Source organism: Pseudophryne corroboree, chromosome 11, assembly GCF_028390025.1.
Source record: "Pseudophryne corroboree isolate aPseCor3 chromosome 11, aPseCor3.hap2, whole genome shotgun sequence".
Taxonomy (NCBI): domain Eukaryota; kingdom Metazoa; phylum Chordata; class Amphibia; order Anura; family Myobatrachidae; genus Pseudophryne; species Pseudophryne corroboree.
Window position 1 is genome coordinate 15,204,313 of NC_086454.1, and position 25,258 is coordinate 15,229,570.

The window sequence follows — 25,258 nt, forward strand, 5'->3', positions numbered from 1 at the left end:
GACCACTGGACAATACCATAATACATCTATTACACCCTATCAGACATAGGATACCACACCCCCAACATGACCTGACCACTGGACAATACCATAATACATCTATTACACCCTATCAGACATAGGACACTACACCCCCAACATGACCTGACCCCTGGACATGATCATAATACATCTATTACACCCTATACAGACATAGGACACTACACCCCAACATGACCTGACCACTGGACAATACCATAATACATCTATTACACCCTATCAGACATAGGACACTACACCCCCAACATGACCTGACCCCTGGACATGATCATAATAAATCTATTACACCCTATACAGACATAGGACACTACACCCCAACATGACCTGACCACTGGACAATACCATAATACATCTATTACACCCTATCAGACATAGGACACTACACCCCCAACATGACCTGACCCCTGGACATGACCATAATACATCTATTACACCCTATACAGACATAGGGCACTACACCCCAACATGACCTGACCACTGGACAATACCATAATACATCTATTACACCCTATACAGACATAGGACACTACACCCCCAACATGTCCTGACCACTGGCCGTGATCATTATACATCTATTACACCCTATACAGACATAGGACACCACACCCCAACATGAGCTGACCACTGGCCATAATACATCTATTACACACTATGCAGACATAGGACACTACACCCCCAACATGACCTGACCACTAGCCATGACCATAATACATCTATTACACCCTATACAGACATAGGGCACTACATCCCCAACATGACCTGACCACTGGCCATGACCATAACGCATCTATTACACCCTATACAGACACAGGACGCTACACCCCAACATGAACTGACCACTGGCCATGACCATAATACATATATTACACCCTATACAGACATAGGACACACTACACCCCCAACATGACCTGACCGCTGACCATGACCATAATACATTTATTACACCCCATACAGACATAGGATGCTACACCCCCCCAACATGACCTGACCGCTGACCAGGACCATAATACATCTATTACACCCTATACAGACATAGGACACTACACCCCAACATGACCTGACCACTGGCCATGACCATAATACATCTTTTACTCCCTATACAGACATAGGACACTACACCCCCAACATGACCTGACCACTGGCCATAATACATCTATTACACCCTATACAGACATAGGACACTACATCCCCAACATGACCTGACCACTGGCCATAATACATCTATTACACCCTATACAGACATAGGACACTACACCCCCAACATGTCCTGACCACTGGCCATGACCATAATACATCTATTACACCCTATACAGACATAGGACACTACACCCCCAACATGACCTGACCACTGGCCATGACCATAATACATCTATTACACCCTATACAGACATAGGACACTACACCCCAACATGACCTGACCACTGACCAGGACCATAATACATCTATTACACCCTATACAGACATAGGACACTACACCCCAACATGACCTGACCACTGGCCATGACCATAATACATCTATTACACCCTATACAGACATAGGACACTACACCCCCAACATGACCTGACCACTGGCCATAACCATAATACATCTATTACACCCCATACAGACATAGGACGCTACACCCCCAACATGACCTGACCACTGCTGTGACCATAATACATCTATTACACCCTATACAGGCATAGGACACTACACCTCCAACATGACCTGACCACTGCTGTGACCATAATACATCTATTACACCCTATACAGACATAGGACACTACACCTCCAACATGACCTGACCACTGGCCATGACCATAATACATCTATTACACCCTATACAGACATAGGACACTACGCCTCCAACATGAACTGACCACTGGCCATGACCATAATACATCTATTACACCCTATACAGACATAGGACACTACACCCACAACATGACCTGACCACTGCTGTGACCATAATACATCTATTACACCCTATACAGACATAGGACACTACACCCCCAACATGACCTGACCACTGGCCATTACCATAATACATCTATTACACCCTATACAGACATAGGACACTACACCACAACATGACCTGACCACTGGCTGTGACCATAATACATCTATTACACCCTATACAGACATAGGACACTACACCCCCAACATGACCTGACCACTGGCCATGACCATAATACATCTATTACACCCCATACAGACATAGGACGCTACACCCCCAACATGACCTGACCGCTGACCATGACCATAATACATATATTACCATACCTCCCAACAATTTGGAACAGTGAGTGGGGACAATTGCAGAGTGAAGCCACGCCGGATTTCCAAAAGGGGTGTGACCTGTTCAAAGGGGCGTGGTTTGTGGGATTGACACGATTGTGAGCCACGCCCCCCTGTTTAGTCACTGTGAGGACATGCCCAGCGCTCTGTGAGCTGCTGGCGTGCCCCCTGTCCCTCTGTCTCCAGCAAATAGACGCAGTGCCAGCGTCGTCGTCCATCCCCCCCCCAACAAAAAAAAATTGGACTGTCCCGTGGAAGTCGGGACAGTTGGGAGATATCTATTACACTCTATACAGACGTAGGGCGCTACAAGATTGAATCAATATTTAGAAATTGCTATATTAAGAACTGAGGAGGAACAGATTGTAAAAAAAAAAAAAAAAAAAAAAAAGTTGGACTGTTCCGTGAAATGATGTACAGTATAGAGGCAGATACAGAATTGGGAACAAACCAAAACAGAGCAGGGAACTTTGCACCTGGGTAACAGGCAGTGCGTTCTAGATTTGGGTGTGGGGGGTGTCTAAACTCATATCTAAATTGCAGTGTGAGAATAAAGCTGTCCAGCATCTGTGGGCTACATGCAAAAGCAGCCAGTATTTACCCTGCATGCAAACATAATAAATGTTTTGTTACCCCTTGTATTGCAACATGGTTTGTTCCAGATATCACTTCCTATTTTCGCTCTACTATTATTACTAACCAGAGGAAGGGAGGAGGGGGTATACTAAGCATGATATGAGTGGCAACCAATCAGCTGCTCTGTATAATTTTATAGTATGCAAAATCATGAACGTTACTTCAATGCCGATTGGTTGCCATGGGCAACTTATCCACTGGCTCACTTCTCCACTCTTATCACGCTTAGTACATCTCCCTCTAAGTTACAGTAACTGATCAAAGTTCATCTCTGCTGGGTTACTGTAGGTTTCAGTACATTTACGCTACTTGTTGCGTGTTCTCAAAGAGTGTTACTTACTCCATTATCCAATCTCCTTTCCATGGGCAATGTACAGATGTGTCCTCATGTATCTAGGGGATATGGTCATTAGGTCAACCACTATTGGTCGACATGAATTAGGTCGCCATGGTCACTAGATCGACATGAGTTTTTCACATTTTTTGAACTTTCATACTTTACGTGGACTATGATTGGGAATAGTAACCTGTCCCAGGGACACGGTGCACTAATTGGGGTTCCCCGTCACTTTACGAAGACAACGCCACCAAAAAAAGTAAAAAAATCTCATGTCGACCTTTTTCCATGTCGAACCAGCACATATCGACCTAACAAACCATACCCGTAATCTAGCCTCATGTGCCTCGTGTGAATGAGCCGCCAGGTTCCGTGCAGCTCTGCTAACGTCGGGTGTCTTTTATTTTGCTAAAGATCACAGCGCAATGCAACAAGGACACACAATGAGACTGTGCGGATTAGTGTAACTTGTATACCTGTGTGTGACAGTGGCGCACATTTATCAAACAAATATTTGCGGCTATGTCAATGGGTTACAGCAGCGGCACATCTAAATGCGTCATTGCTTGGAGAGTGATAAAATGGAGAGAGAGAAAAAGTACCAACCAATCAGTTCCTCACTGCCAAGTTACAGGGCGTGTTTGAAAAGTGACAGTTATGAGCTGATTGGTTGGTACTCTGTCTTTATTTTATCACTCTCCAAGCGATGAGCATCTAGCCCTAGAGGGGAGATGTCCAGTGTGAAGACTCCGCCTGGGCTCTCTACTCTCCACCCGGCAGCGCTGCAGCTCTGGGCACTAGGGGACCCAAGCGCTGTCCCAGACTCTAGTGCCTATGTGCAGGGCTCTGGGGACATGGCGCGGCGGCCATTTTCCCAGTGATTTTCCTTACATGTGAATAACATCGATTAGTTCGGCAAATAACGACAGGATAGGAACTAGCACATTATTTCTGTACTACGTAACATTAAACAGGAACGCTCCCCCGTAAAGGCTTGCTTATACAGTACAAACTCTGGGGCTTATTTAATAGTATGGTGCAACATCTACACGACCTATAACCCAAGACAATCACCCGGACGCTGGCTTTTATTTTCTAAAGAGCAGCAGAACCACGTCGGAACAGCGATGGGCAACCTGACGCACTTCAGGGGCCGCACGGGCGATCCTCTAACCTTCACAAGGGCTGCACGTTACCCGTAATCATAGTATTAAGTTAAAATGATATTTTATCAATGAGACACCTGCCAGTAATAACCAATCAGCAGGCATTTTAGAAAAGTATAAACAAAAATGTGACCCTACAGCAAGTGGCGCCTGTTTCCCATCACATAGTTTGACTCTGTCAGGTTGCTACTGGTTACAACACATTTGTGGACATTGCACCACGTTATGAAATAACCCCGTCAGACCAGAGCCCCTGGAATCACCCCCGGCGCACTCATGTACCTTAATTTCCTGGTAGGCCTCATTGAGGGTAATGAGCTGATGTTGGCGGTGGTCTCCAGCGACGGCGCACAAAACGCAGATGATCTTGCAGTCGTCCTTGCAGTAGAGACTCAGTTCCTGCATGTGCAAAGGGCAGTTTTTCCTCTCGAACGCATCGCTCTGCCTGGTGTCAGTCGCCGGTTCCTCCACCGGGGTATTTTCCGCCTCGACGGCTGCCTGTGAAAAGTCTCTCACCCTGTGCCCGGCGTACAGCTGCCGGTGCTCGCCGGCGTGCAAGTCACAGTAAGAGAAGTGGCAGTCGTCGCAGATGACAAGTGCCTCTCTGGCCTCGTCCGGCTCACAGGCATCGCAGGTGCCATCGTACGGGAGCTGGGCGACTTCCTCTGGGGCGTTCGCCATGCTAAAACTTCTCCACCGATGACACTTCCTGGTCTAGCAGAGCTGGAATCTATCCGTCAGTGCATGTCCTGCGTCCCAGCGTCTCAGTTGTCCCCCAGGCAGGAGCCGTGCATTTTATAATCTTCCTCTATTGCTTTTCTTGTCAGTCTACTTTTTCTGTTACAGTATTTGTTGCACTTTCTTCCTGGAATGCGATATTGGGTGCGCTCAGCAAACACGCTCGTACACACCCTTTGCACTATGAACACCTTTCCTCTCCCGTTACTGCTGGGTCTGGAGTGCACAAGCGATCCCTCTCATTCTCTGTGACAGAACAATAAGGATTTAGCGGCCTGCGGCCTCCTCTCTGCTGCTGAGCCCTTCCTGGCTGTGCTTGCAACGCTCCACGCTGCTGTGTTTTCCTTCCTGAGTCACAAGTGCAGGAAGTGGAGAGCTTTGTGCAGACGGGGAGCTGGCCTGGTGCTCAGTGTGCGTCGCTCGTCCTGAGGAAAGGGGAACAGAAGAAAAATATAAAGGCCTTGTACTCAATAGAAAGATACAGCCTGATAATTAGCCGTGTCGTGCATTTACATCTATAGGAAGTAGGAGTCTAAGGGGGACATTTACTAAGCAGTGATAAGAGCGGAGAAGTGAGCCAGTGGAGAAGTGGCCCCATCAACCAATCAGCAGCTCTGTATCATTTTATAGTATGCATGTTACTTCAGTGCTGATTGGTTGCCATGGGCAACTTCTCCACTGGCTCACTTCTCCGCTTTTATCACTGCTTAGCAAATGTCCCCTTATGGGAGTAATTCAGAATTGTTAGCAAACCAAAAAAGCACAATAATGGGCAAGATCATGCTGCAGGTGGGGCAGATGTAACATGTGCAGAGAGTTAGATGTGTGGGGGGGGGGGGGGGGGTTATATTGTTTCTGTGCAGGGTAAATACTGGCTGCTTTATTCCTACACTGCAATTTAGATTTCAGGCTGAACACACCCCACCCAAATCTAACTCTCTCTGCACATGTTACATCTGCCCCACCTGCACTGCACGTGTCACAGCCGCCCCACCTGCACATGTTACAGCTGCCCCACCTGCAGTGCAGCATGGTCTTGCCCATTAGTATACTTTTTTTGGTTTGATAACAAACCTGAATAACCCCCTTAGTTTTATATAGATACACACACACACACACACACACACACACACACACACATTAGAGTGGGGCGACGTCACTAACTAATGGGGGCCCATTGACATTGCAATAGCGCACACAGGGGAGGTTTCCAAGTACCTAGAAACCAGGGTCGTGCGGTGAGCTAAATGGCTCAGGAGGCACTGGCTGACCCCAGAGTCAGATTTCCATGCAATATATAAGCCAAAGAGTACATCTGGGTATTATACACAGGTGCAGCAATATAAACTCCTGGAAATTTGGTGAGTTTTGATCAGAGATGTGCGGAAAAGATAAGCAGGTGAGGCACTGTCTCCCCTGCCATAGACTTTTTACTCCAGAGTTTGGGCTATAAAAAGTACTAGAATAATGCAAAGACGATATTTCAAACATATTATTAGTATTTTTCATTTACTTTATTTAATCAAAACTCTTGTTTAAATGTAAGTATACCAGGAAAGGCTCTGCCTCACCTGCCTCACCCCACGCACGTCACTGCTAGAAACCCCCCATGCCACCGATACATCGAAGTAGTGATCGATTTGTAGGGGTGCAGGTGGCTGCGGAGAGAAGGAGGAGCAGTGTCAGTGACACTGCAGCTGCCTCCTACTCCTGTTCAAAAAGATGGCGGAGCTAACAGCTGGCTGGCTGGGGCTAGGGGGAGCTGCAGCGGCAGCGCACAGCACATCCCAGGCACTGTAAATCCTTTGAGGCTGTAGAGCTGGCCAGGTCCCGTGACACGCTGTCTTCCTCCCGACTCCCGCGCATCCCTCTCTCTATCCGCGCACACAGTGGGGCAAAAAAGTATTTGGACAGCCATTGATTGTGCAAGTTAACCCACTTAAAAAGATGAGAGAGGTCTGTAATTTCCATCATAGACTTCAACTGTGAGAGATAGTATCTGGAAATCACATTGTATGATTGTTAAACAATTTACTTGTATATTCTTGCGGAAAATAAATATTTGGACACCTACCAAGCAGCAAGATTTCTGGCTCTCACAGACCTGTTACTTCTTCTTTAAGAAGCTCTTCTATCCTCCACTCATTACCTGTATTAATGGCACCTGTTTGAACTGGTTATCTGTATAAAAGACACCTGTCCACACCCTCAAACAGTCAGACTGCTATCTCTCCACCATGGCCAAGACCAGAGAGCTGTCTAAGGACACCAGGGACACAATTGTAGAGCTGCACAAGGATGGGATGAGCTACTCGACAATAGGCAAGCAGCTTGGTGAGAAGAGATCAACTGTTGGCGCAATTATTAAAAAGTGGAAGAAATACAAGATCACTGACAATCTCCCTCGACCTGGGGTTCCATGCAAGATCTCACCTCGTGGGGTATCAATGATCTTGAGAACGGTGAGGAATCAGCCCAGAACTACACGGGGGGGACCTAGTCATTGACCTCAAGAGAGCTGGGACCACAATCACAAAGGTTACCATTAGTAACACACTACGTCGTCATGGATTGAAATCCTGCAGCACCCGAAATGTCCCCCTGCTTAAGCCAGTACATGTGCAGGCCCGTCTAAAGTTTGCCAGTGACCACCTGGATGATCCAGAGGAGGATTGGGAGAATGTAATGTGATCAGAGGAGAGCAAAATTGAACTTTGTGGTATAAACTCCATTCGCCGTGTTTGGAGGGAGAAGAATGATGAATGGCATCCCAAGAACACCATACCCACTGTGAAGCATTGGGGTGGAAACATCATTGTGACCGGAGAGACTAACCAGCCACACGTGTAATGGTGGCCATGGCACTGAAGGGGTTAACACTCGTGCCGGCGCCATGTTGCGGACAATAGGCGCTTGGCATCACTGTTAAATGTACATACGGCGCTGGGCGCAGACGGTTTACAAATATGTTTAATGATGTGTCTTAACATGTCATATGTAGTGCTCTGTGCACAATTGCAGGAATGCATGTTTAAATGTATTTATATTTAAGATGTGGTCACCTGTATATTTAAAGGAAAAATGCACTTACTATAGATGTCTGAAAAATCATCTCCTGTCAGTAGGAAGTGGCATGCTAATGGCCCTGTCCTAGCAGAGAGGTGTGAATGACAATACCTTTTGATGTGTAAGTTCCTTAGAGAGAGATGTTATTGACGGGGGATCTCCTTATCCCATATGTAAAGTAGTTCTGGGCTTGGAACCTGTTTCATGTACTTGATTTAATTGATATACGAACCCTGAATGGCAGATGCAGGAAGGAAGACTGTTTGTTTGTGTTGTAGCCTTTCCTGTTGTAATCCCAAACACTGGGTTTGCCTGAAGATGTGAATGACCAGAAACATTTGTATTTTGAAGCTACGTGATAAATTTATCAATAGTGAATGTTAATCTGATACCAAACGTTGTCTGGGTGACAGGAAGGAGGATATTGTTTTATTGCACTTCTCTCCTTTTGAAATGTAATTTATTTATTGGTATTTTGTAAAATATCCTGATTGGATAGAAAGGGCTCAGGGAGGACATGACCCCCTGTTGTATTGTGTGGAAAATTTACATAAAAAGGAGGCCTGCGTGCCTCCAGAGTGTATTGTACCATCTTTATTCTGCTGGAACATCTTGCTGTATGCTGTTGCCCCTAGCAATAGGGAAGAGTCTTTTTTTAAGGCTATTATTGAGCAAATAAATATCATCTGCCTCAAGAAGATTGCTTCATCTTGTGACCTACAGGGTTATGCCAAACATAGCCCCGTCCTCCGGCTGTCCAGGGAAGCACCTAACGTCTCCAAGTTCCGCCTTCCGCCAGCTACCGTTAGAGGCCTAGCAAGTGGCTAGTGGGGATTCGTCAACACCACACAGGTGTGGTAAGGCAGTGCGTCGGCACATACAGAGCAGAACCGTGGTTCCAAACGCCACGGCAGGTTAGGAGTTTGGTGGTGGCAGCATTCCCTAGCAGGGCCAGGATCCCAACGTCCCAGGGGGGGCGGCCCGGATACCCTAGCAGATCGGCTAGCGGATTTGGGGGAAAGGGCAACGGAGCAAGAGCGCTTGATCATCATCCAGATGTGGCGTGATGAGCAGGCACCACAGGCCGTGGTACCCCGGGAGCCGTTGTCAGCTGTTGTACACAGATTGGGACGCATTCAGTTTGCCAAGTTTGCAGACAGTAATGGGGACATTGATGGACATTTACAAGTTTTTGAAAGGACTTGTAAACTACACGATTTACCCAAGTCGGAGTGGGTGAGACACCTTGTGCCCACTCTGCATGGAGAGGCATTGGAGGCCTATCGAGGAGTGGCCACGGAGGACTGTGGGGATTACGACGAAGTCGCGAAGGCCCTCCTCCAGCGATTCTTCATCACTCCAGAGTCTTACCGGAAGAAGTTCAGAGACTTGCCCAAGAATCCTAGCAGCACCCATGGGCAGTTTGCCACCCAGCTGCGGCAGTACGTGGTGAAGTGGGTGAAGGATTCTGAAGCCACTACATGGGACGTACTGATTGACCTGATCTGCAGGGAGCAGTTCTACCGCAGGTGCGCCCCAGAAGTGAAGGAGTGGGTGCTAGACCGGGAGCCACCCAGCTTAAAGATGGCTGCCCAGTTAGCAGACAAGTATGTGGCAATTCGGCCACAGGGCCAGAAGTGCCCAGCCAGCAGCCAGCTCCAAAAGACTGTACCACCAAGGGGACCCCCCTCTTCCGCTCATCACCCCCATAGACAAGCATCTTCCAACCCGGGTGCTCTTGGCCAGCAACCGCACCGCAGTGTCCCTGCAACTGATCAGAGATCATCGGTGCCACGACTGGAGAAGAAGTGCTACCGCTGTGGGAAAATCGGACATCTGAGGATGAACTGTCCTGCATCCCAAGCACCCCAGACTCGTGCCCCAAATCTGAGTGCTGGAGCGGGCTCGCTTGTTTGACGAGAGGAGATGAGCCTACAGAGACTGTTCCCCCTCCAGTCAGTCCGATGGAGTGTGGCGAGAGACAGGTGCACTCTGCGGAGAGAGTCACCTGCATGGCCAAACAGCCCCTACACAATATGTGGAGGCACCTGTAGCCAATCCACGAGGGACCTCTGCAGTGGGAAGGCCTAAGAGACTCTGGGGCCTCAATCACTGTGGTGAGCCCCCACCTTATAGATCCTGCTGCAGTATTGCAGGGTCGCACTGCCAAGGTCACCCTGGCAAATGGAACGGAGAAAGGAGGTTCCCATGGCAAGAGTCTACCTGGGGAGCTGGACCAGAGTTGCGAGAAGTTGCCGTCATGGATGGTCTCCCAACTGATGTGGTCCTAGGAAATTATCTGGGTGGTGGGATCGTCACCACGTTTGCTGGCGCCATTTCCCGGAGTCAAGTTCCACAACCACCGTTGACATCAGCTACTCCAGCCCAGCCCAAAAGGAAAAGACTACAGCTGCTAGACAACTGCCAGCACAGCCAACCACAGCATCAACCCGCCCAGAGGAAAAGATTACTGCGGCTAGATCGGCACATCGACCCCGCATGCCTTTTGCCTCTGGTATGCCTACGTCCTCTAGCAATGCAGAGGATGTTGGTTCCAGCTCGTTTGATTCTGTGGGGGTGCCCAATGATGCTCCTGATCCAAGTGGTTTACCAACTCCGGCGGGGAGTATGAGAAACCACACTGACTTTTCCATGACTGACCCCTACCAGACTGACCCTAGCAGTCCCAACCTAGATCCCCCTGTAGAGTGTCCCAATTAAGGAGAGATTGAGGGCTGCAGGCAGGAGTTTAGGGAGGCTCAACTCTCTGACCCATCCCCGAAAGGCATGAGGCGCCACTCTGGCAGCGGCCTCGACAGGGTTGGGGCAGGAAGTTTGACCTGGTGGGAAGGGTTAAGGTACAGGGTAGACAGGAAAGTGGGAGGGGATAGACCAGATAGGGAACGTGTCCAACTGGCCCCCCCAGGGAACCTTCCTGCGCAACCGGTGTCGGTTGCCAGCGAAAACCCTTTGGACAGTAACCCGGAGACAGACTGTACCCTGAGGGGCCTGACACAGAGCTTACCCTGGTCTGGAATGTCGGATGACACCCAGACCAACTGTAAGGCTGGTGCCATGCGTTAGCAGCTCGGGCACTCCAGCGGTTGTGTTGTCGTTGGGCCTCTGCCCATAGGAGAACCTTTACAGCAAGTTGCTGTGGACATAGCAGGTCCCCTGCCTGTGCTCAGTAGATCGGGGAAGACACGCAGCCTCCCTGTAGTGGATGCCACACAGGATCCAGATGCTGGTGGTCTGGCCGCCATCACTGTGGCACAGGTAGCGGACGAGGAGGAAAGAGTAGGCCTAGGTGACATGGTAGGTATCCCAAGTCATAGGTCGACAGAGGAGGATGGGAGGGCAGGTCTGACGGTTAGGGCAGACAGTTGCCAGATAGGTATGACGGAGGTGCAGTGCCTGGGGCACCATGTGGGATTGGACAGGGGTAGGCCCAAACCAGAGGGGGTGGAGGCAACCAGAGGCTGTCCCCGACCCACATCACCCAGACTGGTACTGACCTTAGAACCTGTAAGGCCCTACGGACACGTTGTTATTGACTTTAGTCCTGTAGTGAACCCCTTTACAGAGATGGCTAGGAAGGGCATTCCCAAGTCAGTGGACTTTGCACCCGCTTGCGAGTTGGCATTCCAGTCATTGAAGGAGGCTCTGGTACCCGCTCCAGTGCTGATGGCGCACATTCTTCACCAGGACTGTGGTTTACGAACTACTGTGCCACTGCACGAACTGGGAGCAGTACTGAGCCAGGAGGAGCCATATGGGCAGGAGCACCCTGTGGCCTGTTTGAGCAGAATACTGCTATTGTGGGAGGTGGGGTATGCCACAATTGGGACACCTTGGGTGGCACTTGTGTGTAACTAGCCCCCCACCGTGGTGACTTACCACCCACCTGTTAGGTGGCTGCAACCTACCTTGGGGAAATTGGACAGACGTTTGTGGTGGAGCCTTGAACTTGGACTTCAGGTGGACTATTTGAACATTGTGCACCCACGAAGAGAGGCCCACTACACTATGGATGAACTGTCTAGGCCGGAGCCTACACCCCCTAGGTAGCGTCCCCTTCAACACAAGGGACTGCGGGACCAGGAGCCATATCGTTTGGACATGACTCGCTGGTTTCCCGCTTGAATTGGGGGGGGGGGGGGAGGAGTGTGACCGGAGAGACTAACCAGCCACACGTGTAATGGCGGCCATGGCACTGAAGGGGTTAACCCTCGTGCCCGGCGCCATGTTGCGGACAATAGGCGCTTGGCGTCACTGTTAAATGTACTTAGGGCGCTGGGCGCAGACTGTTTAAAAATATGTTTAATGATGTGTCTTAACATGTCATATGTAGTGCTCTGTGCACAATTGCAGGAATGCATGTTTAAATGTATTCATATTTAAGATGTGGTCACCTGTATATTTAAAGGAAAAATGCACTTACTATAGATGTCTGAAAAATCATCTCCTGTCAGTAGGAAGTGGCATGCTAATGGCCCTGTCCTAGCAGAGAGGTGTGAATGACAATACCTTTTGATGTGTAAGTTCCTTAGAGAGAGATGTTACCGACGGGGGATCTCCTTATCCCATATGTAAAGTAGTTCTGGGCTTGGAACCTGTTTCATGTACCTGATTTAATTGATATATGAACCCTGAATGGCAGATGCAGGAAGGAAGACTGTTTGTTTGTGTTGAAGCCTTTCCTGTTGTAATCCCAAACACTGGGTTTGCTGAAGATGTGAATGACCAGAAACATTTGTATTTTGAAGCTATGTGATAAATTTATCAATAGTGAATGTTAATCTGATGCCAAACGTTGTCTGGGTGACAAGAAGGAGGATATTGTTTTATTGCACTTATCTCCTTTTGCAATGTAATTTATTTATTGGTATTTTGTAAAATATCCTGATTGGATAGAAAGGGCTCAGGGAGGACATGAGCCCCTGTTGTACTGTGTGGAAAATTGACATAAAAAGGAGGCCTGCGTGCCTCCAGAGTGTATTGTACCATCTTTATTCTGCTGGAACATCTTGCTGTAAGCTGTTGCCCCTAGCAATAGGGAAGAGTCTTTTTTAAGGCTATTATTGAGCAAATAAACATCATCTGCCTCAAGAAGATTGCTTCATCTTGTGACCTACAGGGTTATGCCAAACATAGCCCCGTCCTCCGGCTGTCCAGGAAAGTACCTAACGTCTCCAAGTTCCGCCTTCCGCCAGCTACCGGTAAAGGCTAAGCAAGTGGCTAGTGGGGATTCGTCAACACCACACAGGTGTGGCAAGGCAGTGCGTGGCTCATACAGAGCAGAACCGTGGTTCCAAACGCCACGGCAGGTTAGGAGTTCGGTGGTGGCAGCATAAACCCGCCCACAGCGCAGTGGGTGGAGTCAGTAACAGGCGGTTACTGACGGTAAGCGGGAATCCCTTATGTGGCCATAGTGTCCCGTGTGACCTGACCTTCCATTCTGTGCACAGGAGACGGGACGCGAAAGCGGTGAGTGCTTTCGTACGGAACCGTCCTGTCACAATCATGCTTTGGGGCTGCTTTTCTGCAAAGGGGACAGGACGTCTGATCCGTATTAAGGAGAGGATGAATGGGGCATGTATTGTGAGATTTTGGGCAAAAACCTCCTTCCCTCAGTAAGAGCATTGAAGATGGAACGTGGCTGGGTCTTCCAGCATGACAATGACCCCAAACACACCGCCTGGGCAACTAAGGAGTGGCTCCGTAAGAAGCATTTCAAGGTCCTGGAGTGGCCTAGCCAGTCTCCAGACCTCAACCCAATAGAAAATCTGTGGAGGGAGTTGAAAGTCCGTGTTGCCCAGCAACACCCCCAAAACATGACAGATCTAGAGAAGATCTGCATGGAAGAGTGGGCCAAAATACCTGCTACAGTGTGTGCAAACCTGGTCAAGAACTACAGGAAACGTCTGACCTCTGTAATTGCCAACCGAGGTTATATTACAAAGTATCGAGTTCAACTTTCTGATTGTCCAAATATTTATTTTCAGCAAGAATAAACAAATAAATAGTGTAACAATCAAACAATGTGATTTCCAGATTCTGTCTCACAGTTGAAGTCTATGATGGAAATTACAAACCTCTCTCATCTTTTTAAGTGGGTCAACTTGCACAATCGGTGGCTGTCCAAATACTTTTTTTGCCCCACTGTATATATTCATTCCGGATTGGCTGACACTCCCATTCTCAATAAATTGATGCCATGGTGTGTGTAACCATAGTAGTGATAAATAAGTGACAGACTGGCACTCAGTGGTCTTATTGTCAAAATAAAATCAAGGCAATCGCATCAAAGTTTGCAACGTTTCGGCTATTTATTACCCATTGTTAGGCAGCACATACATGCTGCCTGTTGACGAGTAATAATACCCGAAACGTTGCAAACTTTGATGCGATTGCCTTGATTTTATTTTGACAATAAGACCACTGAGTGCCATTCTGTCGCCTATCTATCTATCTATGTGTGCGAGAGAGAGACGAGTGGCACTCCAAGGATTTGAAAATATTGTAGCTTGTGTAGCTGTCTAAATTATTTTCAAATCCGTGGAGTGCCGCCTGTCTCTCTCTTACATGTTGTATGTCTCTGTTGATCCAAAGGAAGGCACCCATGTACTGTAGCGCAGCGTTTAAGTGGAGGCCAAATTGTGTGTATGTGTAATATATATATATATATATATATATATCAGGGAAGTCCCGCACTCTCACCCAACACAGGTAGCTGCTGGGGTGCCAATCAAAGCCTGGCCCAATATGGGGTCAGACTCATAGTACAATACAGAGTACAACCACCAGGGTGGAAGACAGATAGCACTCTCCAGTCTTGCTTAGTAAATGCCAAAAAATTTATTCAAAAATTATAATAATCATAATAATGATGGTTCCTCAAATGTCCATATCAAACAGAAATTGAAAGGGCTCACCAACGTTTCGGTCCCTAGCTGGGACCTTTTTCAAGGTAGTAGCAAATTAGAAAATAATCCAGCATAGTCACAGCGTCATCAGAGTAGTAAACACGGAACCAGGAGCACTGCAATATGCCTCCCAGGTCCCCTATATATGCCAATATGTAAATCAGTCAGTGCTGATGGGCCGGGCGCGTCCGGTTAAGTCACTTCCGGTCCGGCCCGGAAGTGACGTTGCGTCTGCGTCCGTCCGCGTGTAATACAACAAAAATGCTTCACAGTGCTAATCTACTAGTGGGAGATGCGGTGGGGTTACCATTGTTGTATTAGTAGAGATCATGCAGCCGAACTTAGGCAAATTTGGACATATAGCTTATCGTGCATTATCACAGCCAATACATCACTTCCGGTTATACCGGAGGTGGCTGTACCCATGGCAACGCCGCTAGGCGTGCTCACAGCGCATCATTACAAAGGGTCAGGGGTAACTATAGCAACATAAATAATCAGAGCCGCTACATCACTTCCGGTCATACCGGAGGTAGCGGTATCCATGGTAACGCCACTAAGCATATTTATACCGCATCACAAAGAGTATACAGTGTCAGAGGTAACTAAGGCAACGTCGTGTCACCACTCAATAACTCCCGGTGATACCGGAAGTAGCAGTAACCTTGGTGACGTTGCTGTACATACTTAAACTGCATATGTAAATACAAACAGTATGCTGGTAACATATCTACCAGCATACTGATGGGGCATATCGGAGACCTGGTAGTTGCTAATAGTAATCCCAGAGGCAGACAATATATTCTGATGTATACATTTTGTGTACATGTGCAAACCGATAGAGTTAGTGATTAAACAGATTAACCATAATAATATAGTATAAACAGTGTTTTTACAATCATTAGAATAGAGAAACGAATTCCTGCAGGGTCAAACAGTCTTAAAACGGGACGTAGAATGCAATGATACCAGTGTGTCCCATCTTGGTAGCTGATACCTCTTAGTGCACACCCATTAGGTGATTGTGGAAGTACAGAATCATCATACCGTTCATAGGGGGTTAAAAATATATAAGTCCACTTAAGAGGATAATACCCAGCGCATAAAGTCATGCCAGTTTGACCTCCTGTAGAGCGGTATGCAATACATACTACTCAGTAGTGATATAGGGCTTTTACACTACTTGAGGAATATGGATAGGGGATTGTTTTCATTCATCCCTCGCGGGGAGATAGTGTCCAGGCGGTGGATCCAGTAGCTCTCTTTCTTTTTAAGTGCCAAACCACGGTCACTCCCCCGTGCAGGAGGGGGAACCCAATCAATTATTTTGCACCGAAGGTTGGATACTTGATGTTGGTGTAACAAGAAATGTCTCGGTACTGGTTGGTCTGTTGTTTTGGAGGTAATTGCCTGATGGATGGTCGTCCTATGGTTCGCCATCCTGTCACGAAAACGCCTGGCAGTCATACCGACATAGTAGAGTCCACAGGGACAAGTAAGTATATAGATGACGTGGTCCATGAGGCAATGAAGTTTATACTTAATCTTGATGAGACGTCCCGTGTGTGGGTGGGGGAAAGTGGGGCCAGTGAGCATACTCCTACATGTAGTACAACCGCTGCATTTGAAGCAACCTGGCTTCTGCTCCTGTAACCAAGTCGTCCTAATCGGTGCAGTTGGGCATCCTGTGGGTCTTAATAGCAACTGTTTGAGGTTAGGCGCTTTTCTGTATGCCATCATGGGTGGTTTAATGTTTTTCATCTTGAGTTGGGTATCAGAAGAGATAATGGGCCATCTTCTCCGCAGGGCACTACTGATCTTATTTGAATGTGCGTCAAACGTTGTGGTAAATACCATTCAGTCAGGTTTCTGCTCAGTACATCTTGGTGTCTCAGGGGTTTGGAATTTTGTACGTGCTTTCTTCAGGCAGCGTCGTACGCATCCACTAGTGTAGCCTCGTTCTTGGAATCTCTTCGACATTTCCTGCAGCTGTAGTTCCATCTGAGTGGCATCGGTGTTATTCCTCATGACCCTCAAGAATTGTGAGATGGGTAGATGTTCTTTGAGTGCTGGTGGATGTTGGCTAGTGGATAACAGAAGGGTATTCCTATCAGTGGGTTTTCGGTATAGCGAGGTACTGATCGCTCCCTCTTTGATAGTGACTGTGATATCCAAAAAGTTGATCTGATGGTCGTCAATCTGTGAAGTAAACCTTACCGGGTGCTCTAGTTCATTTAGTGTCTTTACCATCTGGTGAAAACTGTCTGTGGTACCTGTCCACAGGATGAAAATGTCGTCAATAAAGCGTTTATACAACAAGATGTGTTCTCCAAAAACTGGCAAGATGCATCTATTCTCGTATGCCGCCATAAAAATATTGGCGTACGCTGGTGCCAGGTTCGAACCCATAGCGGTCCCAGAGCGTTGTATATAGTACTTGTCTAGATAACAGAAGTGGTTAAGCTTCAGTACTGCCTCAGCCAGTTGGATGATAAAGTCAATGTCACAACTGAGGGCCTGAGCTGACGGGAGGCAGCCTCAGTTGTAGGGGCTGAGATGTACCGGAACCTGGGAGGTTGTATCAGACCCCTGGACATGTAAGTAACATGAATAATAACTGCCCGAAGGCGTGACCACGACAACTTGGATAAAAGTCAATGATGTTTATTATGACAACTCCGCAACACAGCAGCAGTAAAAGAAAACATAAAAGTCAGCAAAGAATAAATACAGTTCCTGGGTACTACAGGATGGCAGGAGCCACAGGCACTGGTAGTGTGAGACAGTTCTTATAATCTTCTAGATGGAAAGTCCTTACCAGGCCCGACTGTAGCAATGGAGATAACCCAGGCTTGTACCAGCTGGTGTTCTAGGAAAAGCTGGGTTGCTGAAGATAAAACGGCTGCTGTGGATACTGGCTGGAACCAGACTGTTGTTAGCACGGAGTGGATACTGGCTGGAACCAGTTAAATAATAAATGAACTTGGGAGCGATGAAATATGAACTGAAATGTAGAACTTGAGAGCGGAGAAATAATAATACCGGTGGAGAGTGGTAAAGTGTAGAAAGGACACCGGCCCTTTAAGGGAAGCTGTACACTGCTGGAAGCTGAGCAGGAAGCAGGTGATGTTGTAGCTGGAAACAGGTGAGTCCAGAATGGATCGGAGAGTCAGGCTACACCGCAGATGGAATGCTGGTGCGGGTCTCTATGGTGGAAGTCTGGAGACAGGAGCTGGAACCTGGAAGACCATCACAGGAGAGAGACAAACTGGAACTAGGTTTGACAACCAAAGCACTGACGCCTTCCTTGCTCAGGCACAGTGTATTTATACCTGCAGCAAGGAAGGGATTGGCTAGGCAATTATGCAGATTAACAATACTGACAACAGATTGGAGGAAATGATCAGCTGACAGAATCCAAGATGGCTGCGCCCATGCAGACACTTGGAGGGAAGTTTGGTTTGTAATCCATGTGGTAATGAAAACAGTAATGGCGGCGCCGGCCACTGGAGACAGGAGACGCCAGGCTGACAAGTGCACATCCAACCACGCGGACACAGCGGAGGCCGCGGCTGACGTAATCGCCACTCTGCATACAGAAGCTCAGGGACGGCGGCGGAGGTCGCGGGAGACGCCATGCCAGATGTAATATGGCGTTACTGTGACAGCGTCTCAGAGAGACAGGAGAGGATGCAGGAATGTGAACATTAGGATAACAGATGGGATCCGGTCCTGGAGCGCTGAGCCAGCCTTAGGAGGCATCTGATGGGTAAGAAATGGCGTCCAGATACCCGGATCGTGACAGTCAATTGGTGTATTCGCTGGGGGATCCGCTGTAAGGGCATTCTTTAATGCTTGTAGACCGTCTTCGTGTGGGATAATTGTGTAGAGAGAACATACGTCCATTGTAGCAAGCCGAATGTCCCCAGTTATACGTGGCGTGCAAGAGAGTTTAGTAAGAAAGTCCATGGAGTCCCGTACGTAACTATCATTCTGTTGCACTATTTGTTGCAAAAAAGAGTCCACATATATTGCCAGTGGTTGCAACAATGAGTGGCGTGCCGATATTATCGGCCTACCCGGTGGGTTTGAGAGTGCTTTATGGACTTTGGGTAAAGTATAGATAATGGGACATACGGGGTGGGTGACCGTCAGGTAGTCAAAAGTCTGCTTGTCGATCCACTTGGCTTCAAGGCTTTGTTGTAGTATGGAGTCTACGCTGCGTTTGAAATTTGGTATCGGGTTTGTGTCACAGTGTGCATAAGTGGTGGTGTCGGATAATTGTCTGCAGATCTCATTGTTGTAGTCGACCCAATCTTGTACAATAATGGCTCCCCCTTTGTCTGCGGGTCTGATAACTAATGAGGTGTCTCTTCTTAGTGTCTCAAGCGCCTGTCTTTCCTGTCTAGATAGATTGTCAAAGGTCTTAATAGGTGTGCCGGTATTGAGATCCTGTTCTACAAGGCGAATATAAGTTCTAATACTAGGATTGGAGGAAGGAGGGTCATACGTGGATGGTGGGCAGAAGGGCGATCTATTGTTATCACCAGAGTCCCCAAAATGTTCGCGTAACCTCAACTTGCGTCCGAACTTGTACATATCTATGGCAGTGTCAAATGGTTTATGGGGACAAGTGGGTACAAAAGAGAGGCCCCGCGAGAGTAGGCTCACGGTGGCCTCATCTAGGGGTTTAGATGACAGATTAAAGACTAGTTCTTGTTTTTGTCTCGACACCTTCTCCACATATCCCCCCTTCCTAGGGTGTGGTCTGCGCGTCCCCCGCTTGGGGGTAGATCGGCACTGGCCGTTTGCCCTAAAAAAGTGTTTCTAGGTCGCCGACTGTCGGAATGTTCAGTATCTGACGCGGATGCTGAGGACCCAGTGTCAGTTGGGGTGTATTGGCGTCAAGCAGTATGGTTCAGCATTAAGACAGAGACTGACTCGTCCCATACAAAAAATAAGAATTTACTTACCGATAATTCTATTTCTCGTAGTCCGTAGTGGATGCTGGGGACTCCGTCAGGACCATGGGGAATAGCGGCTCCGCAGGAGACAGGGCACAAAAATAAAGCTTTAGGATTAGGTGGTGTGTACTGGCTCCTCCCCCTATGACCCTCCTCCAAGCCTCAGTTAGGATACTGTGCCCGGACGAGCGTACACAATAAGGAAGGATATTGAATCCCGGGTAAGACTCATACCAGCCACACCAATCACACCGTATAACTTGTGATCTGAACCCAGTTAACAGTATGACAAACGTAGGAGCCTCTGAACAGACGGCTCACAACAATAACAACCCGAATTTGTTTGTAACAATAACTATGTACAAGTATTGCAGACAATCCGCACTTGGGATGGGCGCCCAGCATCCACTACGGACTACGAGAAATAGAATTATCGGTAAGTAAATTCTTATTTTCTCTAACGTCCTAAGTGGATGCTGGGGACTCCGTCAGGACCATGGGGATTATACCAAAGCTCCCAAACGGGCGGGAGAGTGCGGATGACTCTGCAGCACCGAATGAGAGAACTCAAGGTCCTCCTCAGCCAGGGTATCAAATTTGTAGAATTTTGCAAACGTGTTTGCCCCTGACCAAGTAGCAGCTCGGCAGAGTTGTAATGCCGAGACCCCCCGGGCAGCCGCCCAGGATGAGCCCACTTTCCTTGTGGAATGGGCCTTGACAGATTTAGGTTGTGGCAAGCCTGCCACAGAATGTGCAAGTTGAATTGTGCTACAAATCCAACGAGCAATCGTCTGCTTAGAAGCAGGAGCACCCATCTTGTTGGGTGCATACAATATAAACAGTGAGTCAGACTTTCTGACTCCCGCCGTTCTTGAAATATATATTTTCAATGCCCGGACCACGTCCAACAACTTGGAATCCTCCAAATCGTTAGTAGCCGCAGGCACCACAATAGGCTGGTTCAGGTGAAACGCTGACACCACCTTAGGCAGAAAATGAGGACGCGTCCGCAGTTCTGCCCTGTCCGTATGGAAAATCAGATATGGGCTCTTATATGATAAAGCCGACAATTCTGATACTCTCCTGGCTGAAGCCAGGGCCAGTAGCATGGTTACTTTCCATGTAAGATACTTCAACTCCACCGATTTGAGCGGCTCAAACCAATGGGATTTGAGAAAATCCAACACTACATTAAGATCCCACGGTGCCACTGGGGGCACAACCGGGGGCTGTATATGTAGTACTCCTTTTACAAAAGTCTGGACTTCAGGAACTGAAGCCAATTCTTTCTGGAAGAAAATCGACAGGGCCGAAATTTGAACCTTAATGGACCCCAATTTGAGGCCCATAGACAATCCTGTTTGCAGGAAATGTAGGAATCGACCCAGTTGAAATTCCTCCGTGGGGGCCTTCCTGGCCTCACACCACGCAACATATTTCCTCCAAATGCGGTGATAATGTTGTGCAGTCACCTCCTTCCTGGCTTTTACCAGTGTAGGAATGACCTCTTCCGGAATGCCTTTTTCCCTTAGAATTCGGCGTTCAACCGCCATGCCGTCAAACGCAGCCGCGGTAAGTCTTGGAATAGACACGGTCCCTGCTGAAGCAGGTCCCGTCTTAGAGGTAGAGGCCACGGATCCTCCGTGAGCATCTCTTGAAGTTCCGGGTACCAAGTTCTTCTTGGCCAATCCGGAGCCACTAGTATCGTTCTTACTCCCTTTTGCCGTATAATTCTCAGTACTTTTGGTATGAGAGGCAGAGGAGGGAACACATACACTGACTGGAACACCCACGGTGTTACCAGAGCGTCCACAGCTATTGCCTGAGGGTCTCTTGACCTGGCGCAATACCTGTCCAGTTTCTTGTTGAGGCGGGACGCCATCATATCCACCATCGGTTTTTCCCAACGGTTCACAATCATGTGGAAGACTTCTGGATGAAGTCCCCACTCTCCCGGGTGTAGATCGTGTCTGCTGAGGAAGTCTGCTTCCCAGTTGTCCACTCCCGGAATGAATACTGCTGACAGTGCTATCACATGATCTTCCGCCCAGCGAAGAATCCTTGCAGCTTCTGCCATTGCTGTCCTGCTTCTTGTGCCGCCCTGTCTGTTTACGTGGGCGACTGCCGTGATGTTGTCCGACTGGATCAACACCGGCTGACCCTGAAGCAGGGGTTTTGCCAGACTTAGAGCATTGTAAATCGCTCTTAGCTCCAGTATATTTATGTGAAGAGACATCTCCAGGCTTGACCATACTCCCTGGAAGTTTCTTCCCTGTGTGACCGCTCCCCAGCCTCTCAGACTGGCATCCGTGATCACCAGGACCCAGTCCTGTATGCCGAATCTGCGGCCCTCTAACACAGTCATTCCCAACCACGGTCCTCAAGGCACACCAACAGTGCAGGTTTTAGCGATATCCAGGCTGCAGCACAGATGGTTAAATCAAAATAACTAAGCTACTAATTAAGTCACCTGTGCTGAAGCCTGGATATCACTAAAACCTGCACTGTTGGTGTGCCTTGAGGACCGTGGTTGGGAAAGCCTGCTCTAACAGATGAGCACTCTGCAACCACCACAGAAGAGACACCCTTGTCCGTGGCGATAAGGTTATCCGCTGATGCATCTGCAGATGTGATCCGGACCATTTGTCCAGCAGATCCCACTGAAAAGTTCGTGCGTGGAATCTGCCGAATGGAATCGCTTCGTAAGAAGCCACCATCTTTCCCAGGACTCTTGTGCATTGATGCACAGACACTTTTTCTAAGCAGCTCTTTAGGAGAGCCACCTAGATTGCACCCTGCTCGGACGGGCACAAAAACCTAACTGAGGCTTGGAGGAGGGTCATAGGGGGAGGAGCCAGTACACACCACCTAATCCTAAAGCTTTATTTTTGTGCCCTGTCTCCTGCGGAGCCGCTATTCCCCATGGTCCTGACGGAGTCCCCAGCATCCACTTAGGACGTTAGAGAAACAAAGGTGTTGGATTTTAGGAAGGCTGATTTTGTAGGGATGGGAAAATGTGTAAGCGATTCTTTGGCAGAGTGGAGGAACTTGGAAGCAGTGCAGGAGAGGTGGGAAACATTCAAATGTGCAATATTGAAGGCAACAGACCTTTGTATCAAAACTGTTAGGAAAAACACAAGGAAAAGGAAGCCAGTGTGGTTTGCAAAAGAAGTAGCAAATATTGTGAGAGCAAAAAAGATGGCTTTTAGGAAATATAAGCAGACACAAAATAATGAAGGCAAAAAGATATATCTTGTTAGACAGAAGGAGACAAAGAAAGTAATCAGATGTGCAAAGGCACAAGCTGAGGAGAAAATGGCCCAGTCAGTGGGTAAAGGAGGCAAAACTTTTTTTAGGTATATAAGCGAAAAGAGAAAAACAAAAGGCGGAATTATAAAACTAAAGACGGACACTGGGAGTCTTGTTGAAGGAGACAATTTAATAGCAGGTCATCTTAATGATTATTTTTGCTCAGTATTTACTACTGAAAGAGAGGGGAAGGGGCCACAGTTAAGTTGCAGGGATATTCAGGAAAATGAAACAAGTACATTTACAGAGGAGAAGGTCCTAACAGAACTCTCAAAGCTGAAAGTGGACAAATCTATGGGGCCAGATGGGATACATCCAAGGATATTAAAAGAACTTAAAGAGGTGCTGGTAGCACCATTGACAGAATTATTCAACCAGTCATTAGCTACAGGAGAAATTCCAGGGGACTGGAAAAGAGCAAACGTAGTCCCACTGCACAAAAGTGGAAGCAAGGAAGAGGCAAACAACTACAGACCAGTGAGTCTTACGTCAGTAGTAGGGAAATTGATGGAAACACTCTTAAAAGAAAGAGTTGTAGATTATCTCAAATCCGGCAATTTACTGGATCCCAAACAGCATGGATTCACTGGGGGGAGATCATGTCAAACAAATCTTATTGACTTTTTTGATTGTGTGACTAAAGTGATGGATAAAGGTGGAGCCATGGATATAGCTTATCTAGACTTTAGTAAGGCTTTTGACACAGTTCCACATCGCAGATTGCTAAATAAACTTGAACGTTTGGGATTGGATATTAGGATTATTGAATGGATAAGATCTTGGTTGAAGGATAGAAAACAGAGAGTTGTGGTAAATGGAGTGCATTCCCAGGAGGGAAATGTTACCAGTGGAGTACCCCAGGGATCTGTACTTGGACCAGTGCTTTTTAATATCTTTATTGGTGACATTGCAAATGGCATTAAAGGGAAAGTATGCCTTTTTGCAGATGACACAAAGGTATGCAACAGGGTAGACACACCAGGTGGGGTAAAACAAATGATTGAGGATCTAGGTAGACTAGAGGAATGGTCAAGAGTCTGGCAATTACAGTTTATTGCCAAAAAATGCAAAATCATGCACTTGGGTCTCAAAAATCCTAAAGCTAAATACAGTATTAATGGCACTATACTGGAAACTACTGAGGAGGAAAGGGATCTAGGAGTCACTATTTCAGATGACTTAAAAGCAGGTAAGCAATGTAACAAGGCAATGAGGAAAGCTAGTCAGATGCTTGGCTGCATTGGGAGGGGAATCAGCAGCAGAAAGAAAGAAGTAATAATGCCACTGTATAGGTGATTGGTACGACCTCATCTAGAATACTGTATTCAGTTCTGGAGGCCATATCTTCAAAAGGATATTAATACATTAGAAACTGTACAAAGGAGGGCAACTAAAATGGTGCATGGCCTACATCACAAAACATACCCAGAAAGACTAAGAAATCTCAATATGTATAGTTTGGAGCAGAGAAGGGAAAGGGGGGACATGATAGAGACTTTCAAATATATGAAGGGTTTTAACAAAGTCCAGGAGGGAAACATTCTCCAAATGAAGAGAAGCAATAGGACACGAGGACATGCACTGAGACTGGAGGGGGGGAGGTTCAGGGGAAATTTGCGGAAAAATTATTTCACAGAAAGGGTAGTGGACAAGTGGAATAGCCTCCCATCAGAGGTGGTAGAGGCTAAGATAGTAGAGCAATTTAAACATGCATGGGATAGACATAAGGATATCCTTACAAAGAAATAAGGATCAAATAAGGTTAGTGTTAAAAAATAATATAAAAAAAATAAAAAAAA

General features: G+C 47.5%; 1 protein-coding gene across 3 annotated transcripts in view; it reads right to left on the minus strand.

The window, feature by feature from the left end:
- The window catches only part of TRIM44 (tripartite motif containing 44), a 144,651-nt gene that overhangs the window by 81,288 nt on the left and 38,105 nt on the right, over positions 1 to 25,258 (minus strand). For 2 of the 3 annotated variants that reach the window (XM_063946291.1, XM_063946293.1), the window contains exon 2: positions 4,739 to 5,619. In XM_063946291.1, the coding sequence (XP_063802361.1) occupies positions 4,739 to 5,137 (399 nt within the window). In that variant the 5' untranslated portion in view covers positions 5,138 to 5,619. Of the gene's footprint in view, positions 1 to 4,738; positions 5,620 to 15,195; positions 15,355 to 25,258 lie in introns of those variants that run through there. The other variant, XM_063946292.1, reaches the window with a different exon arrangement.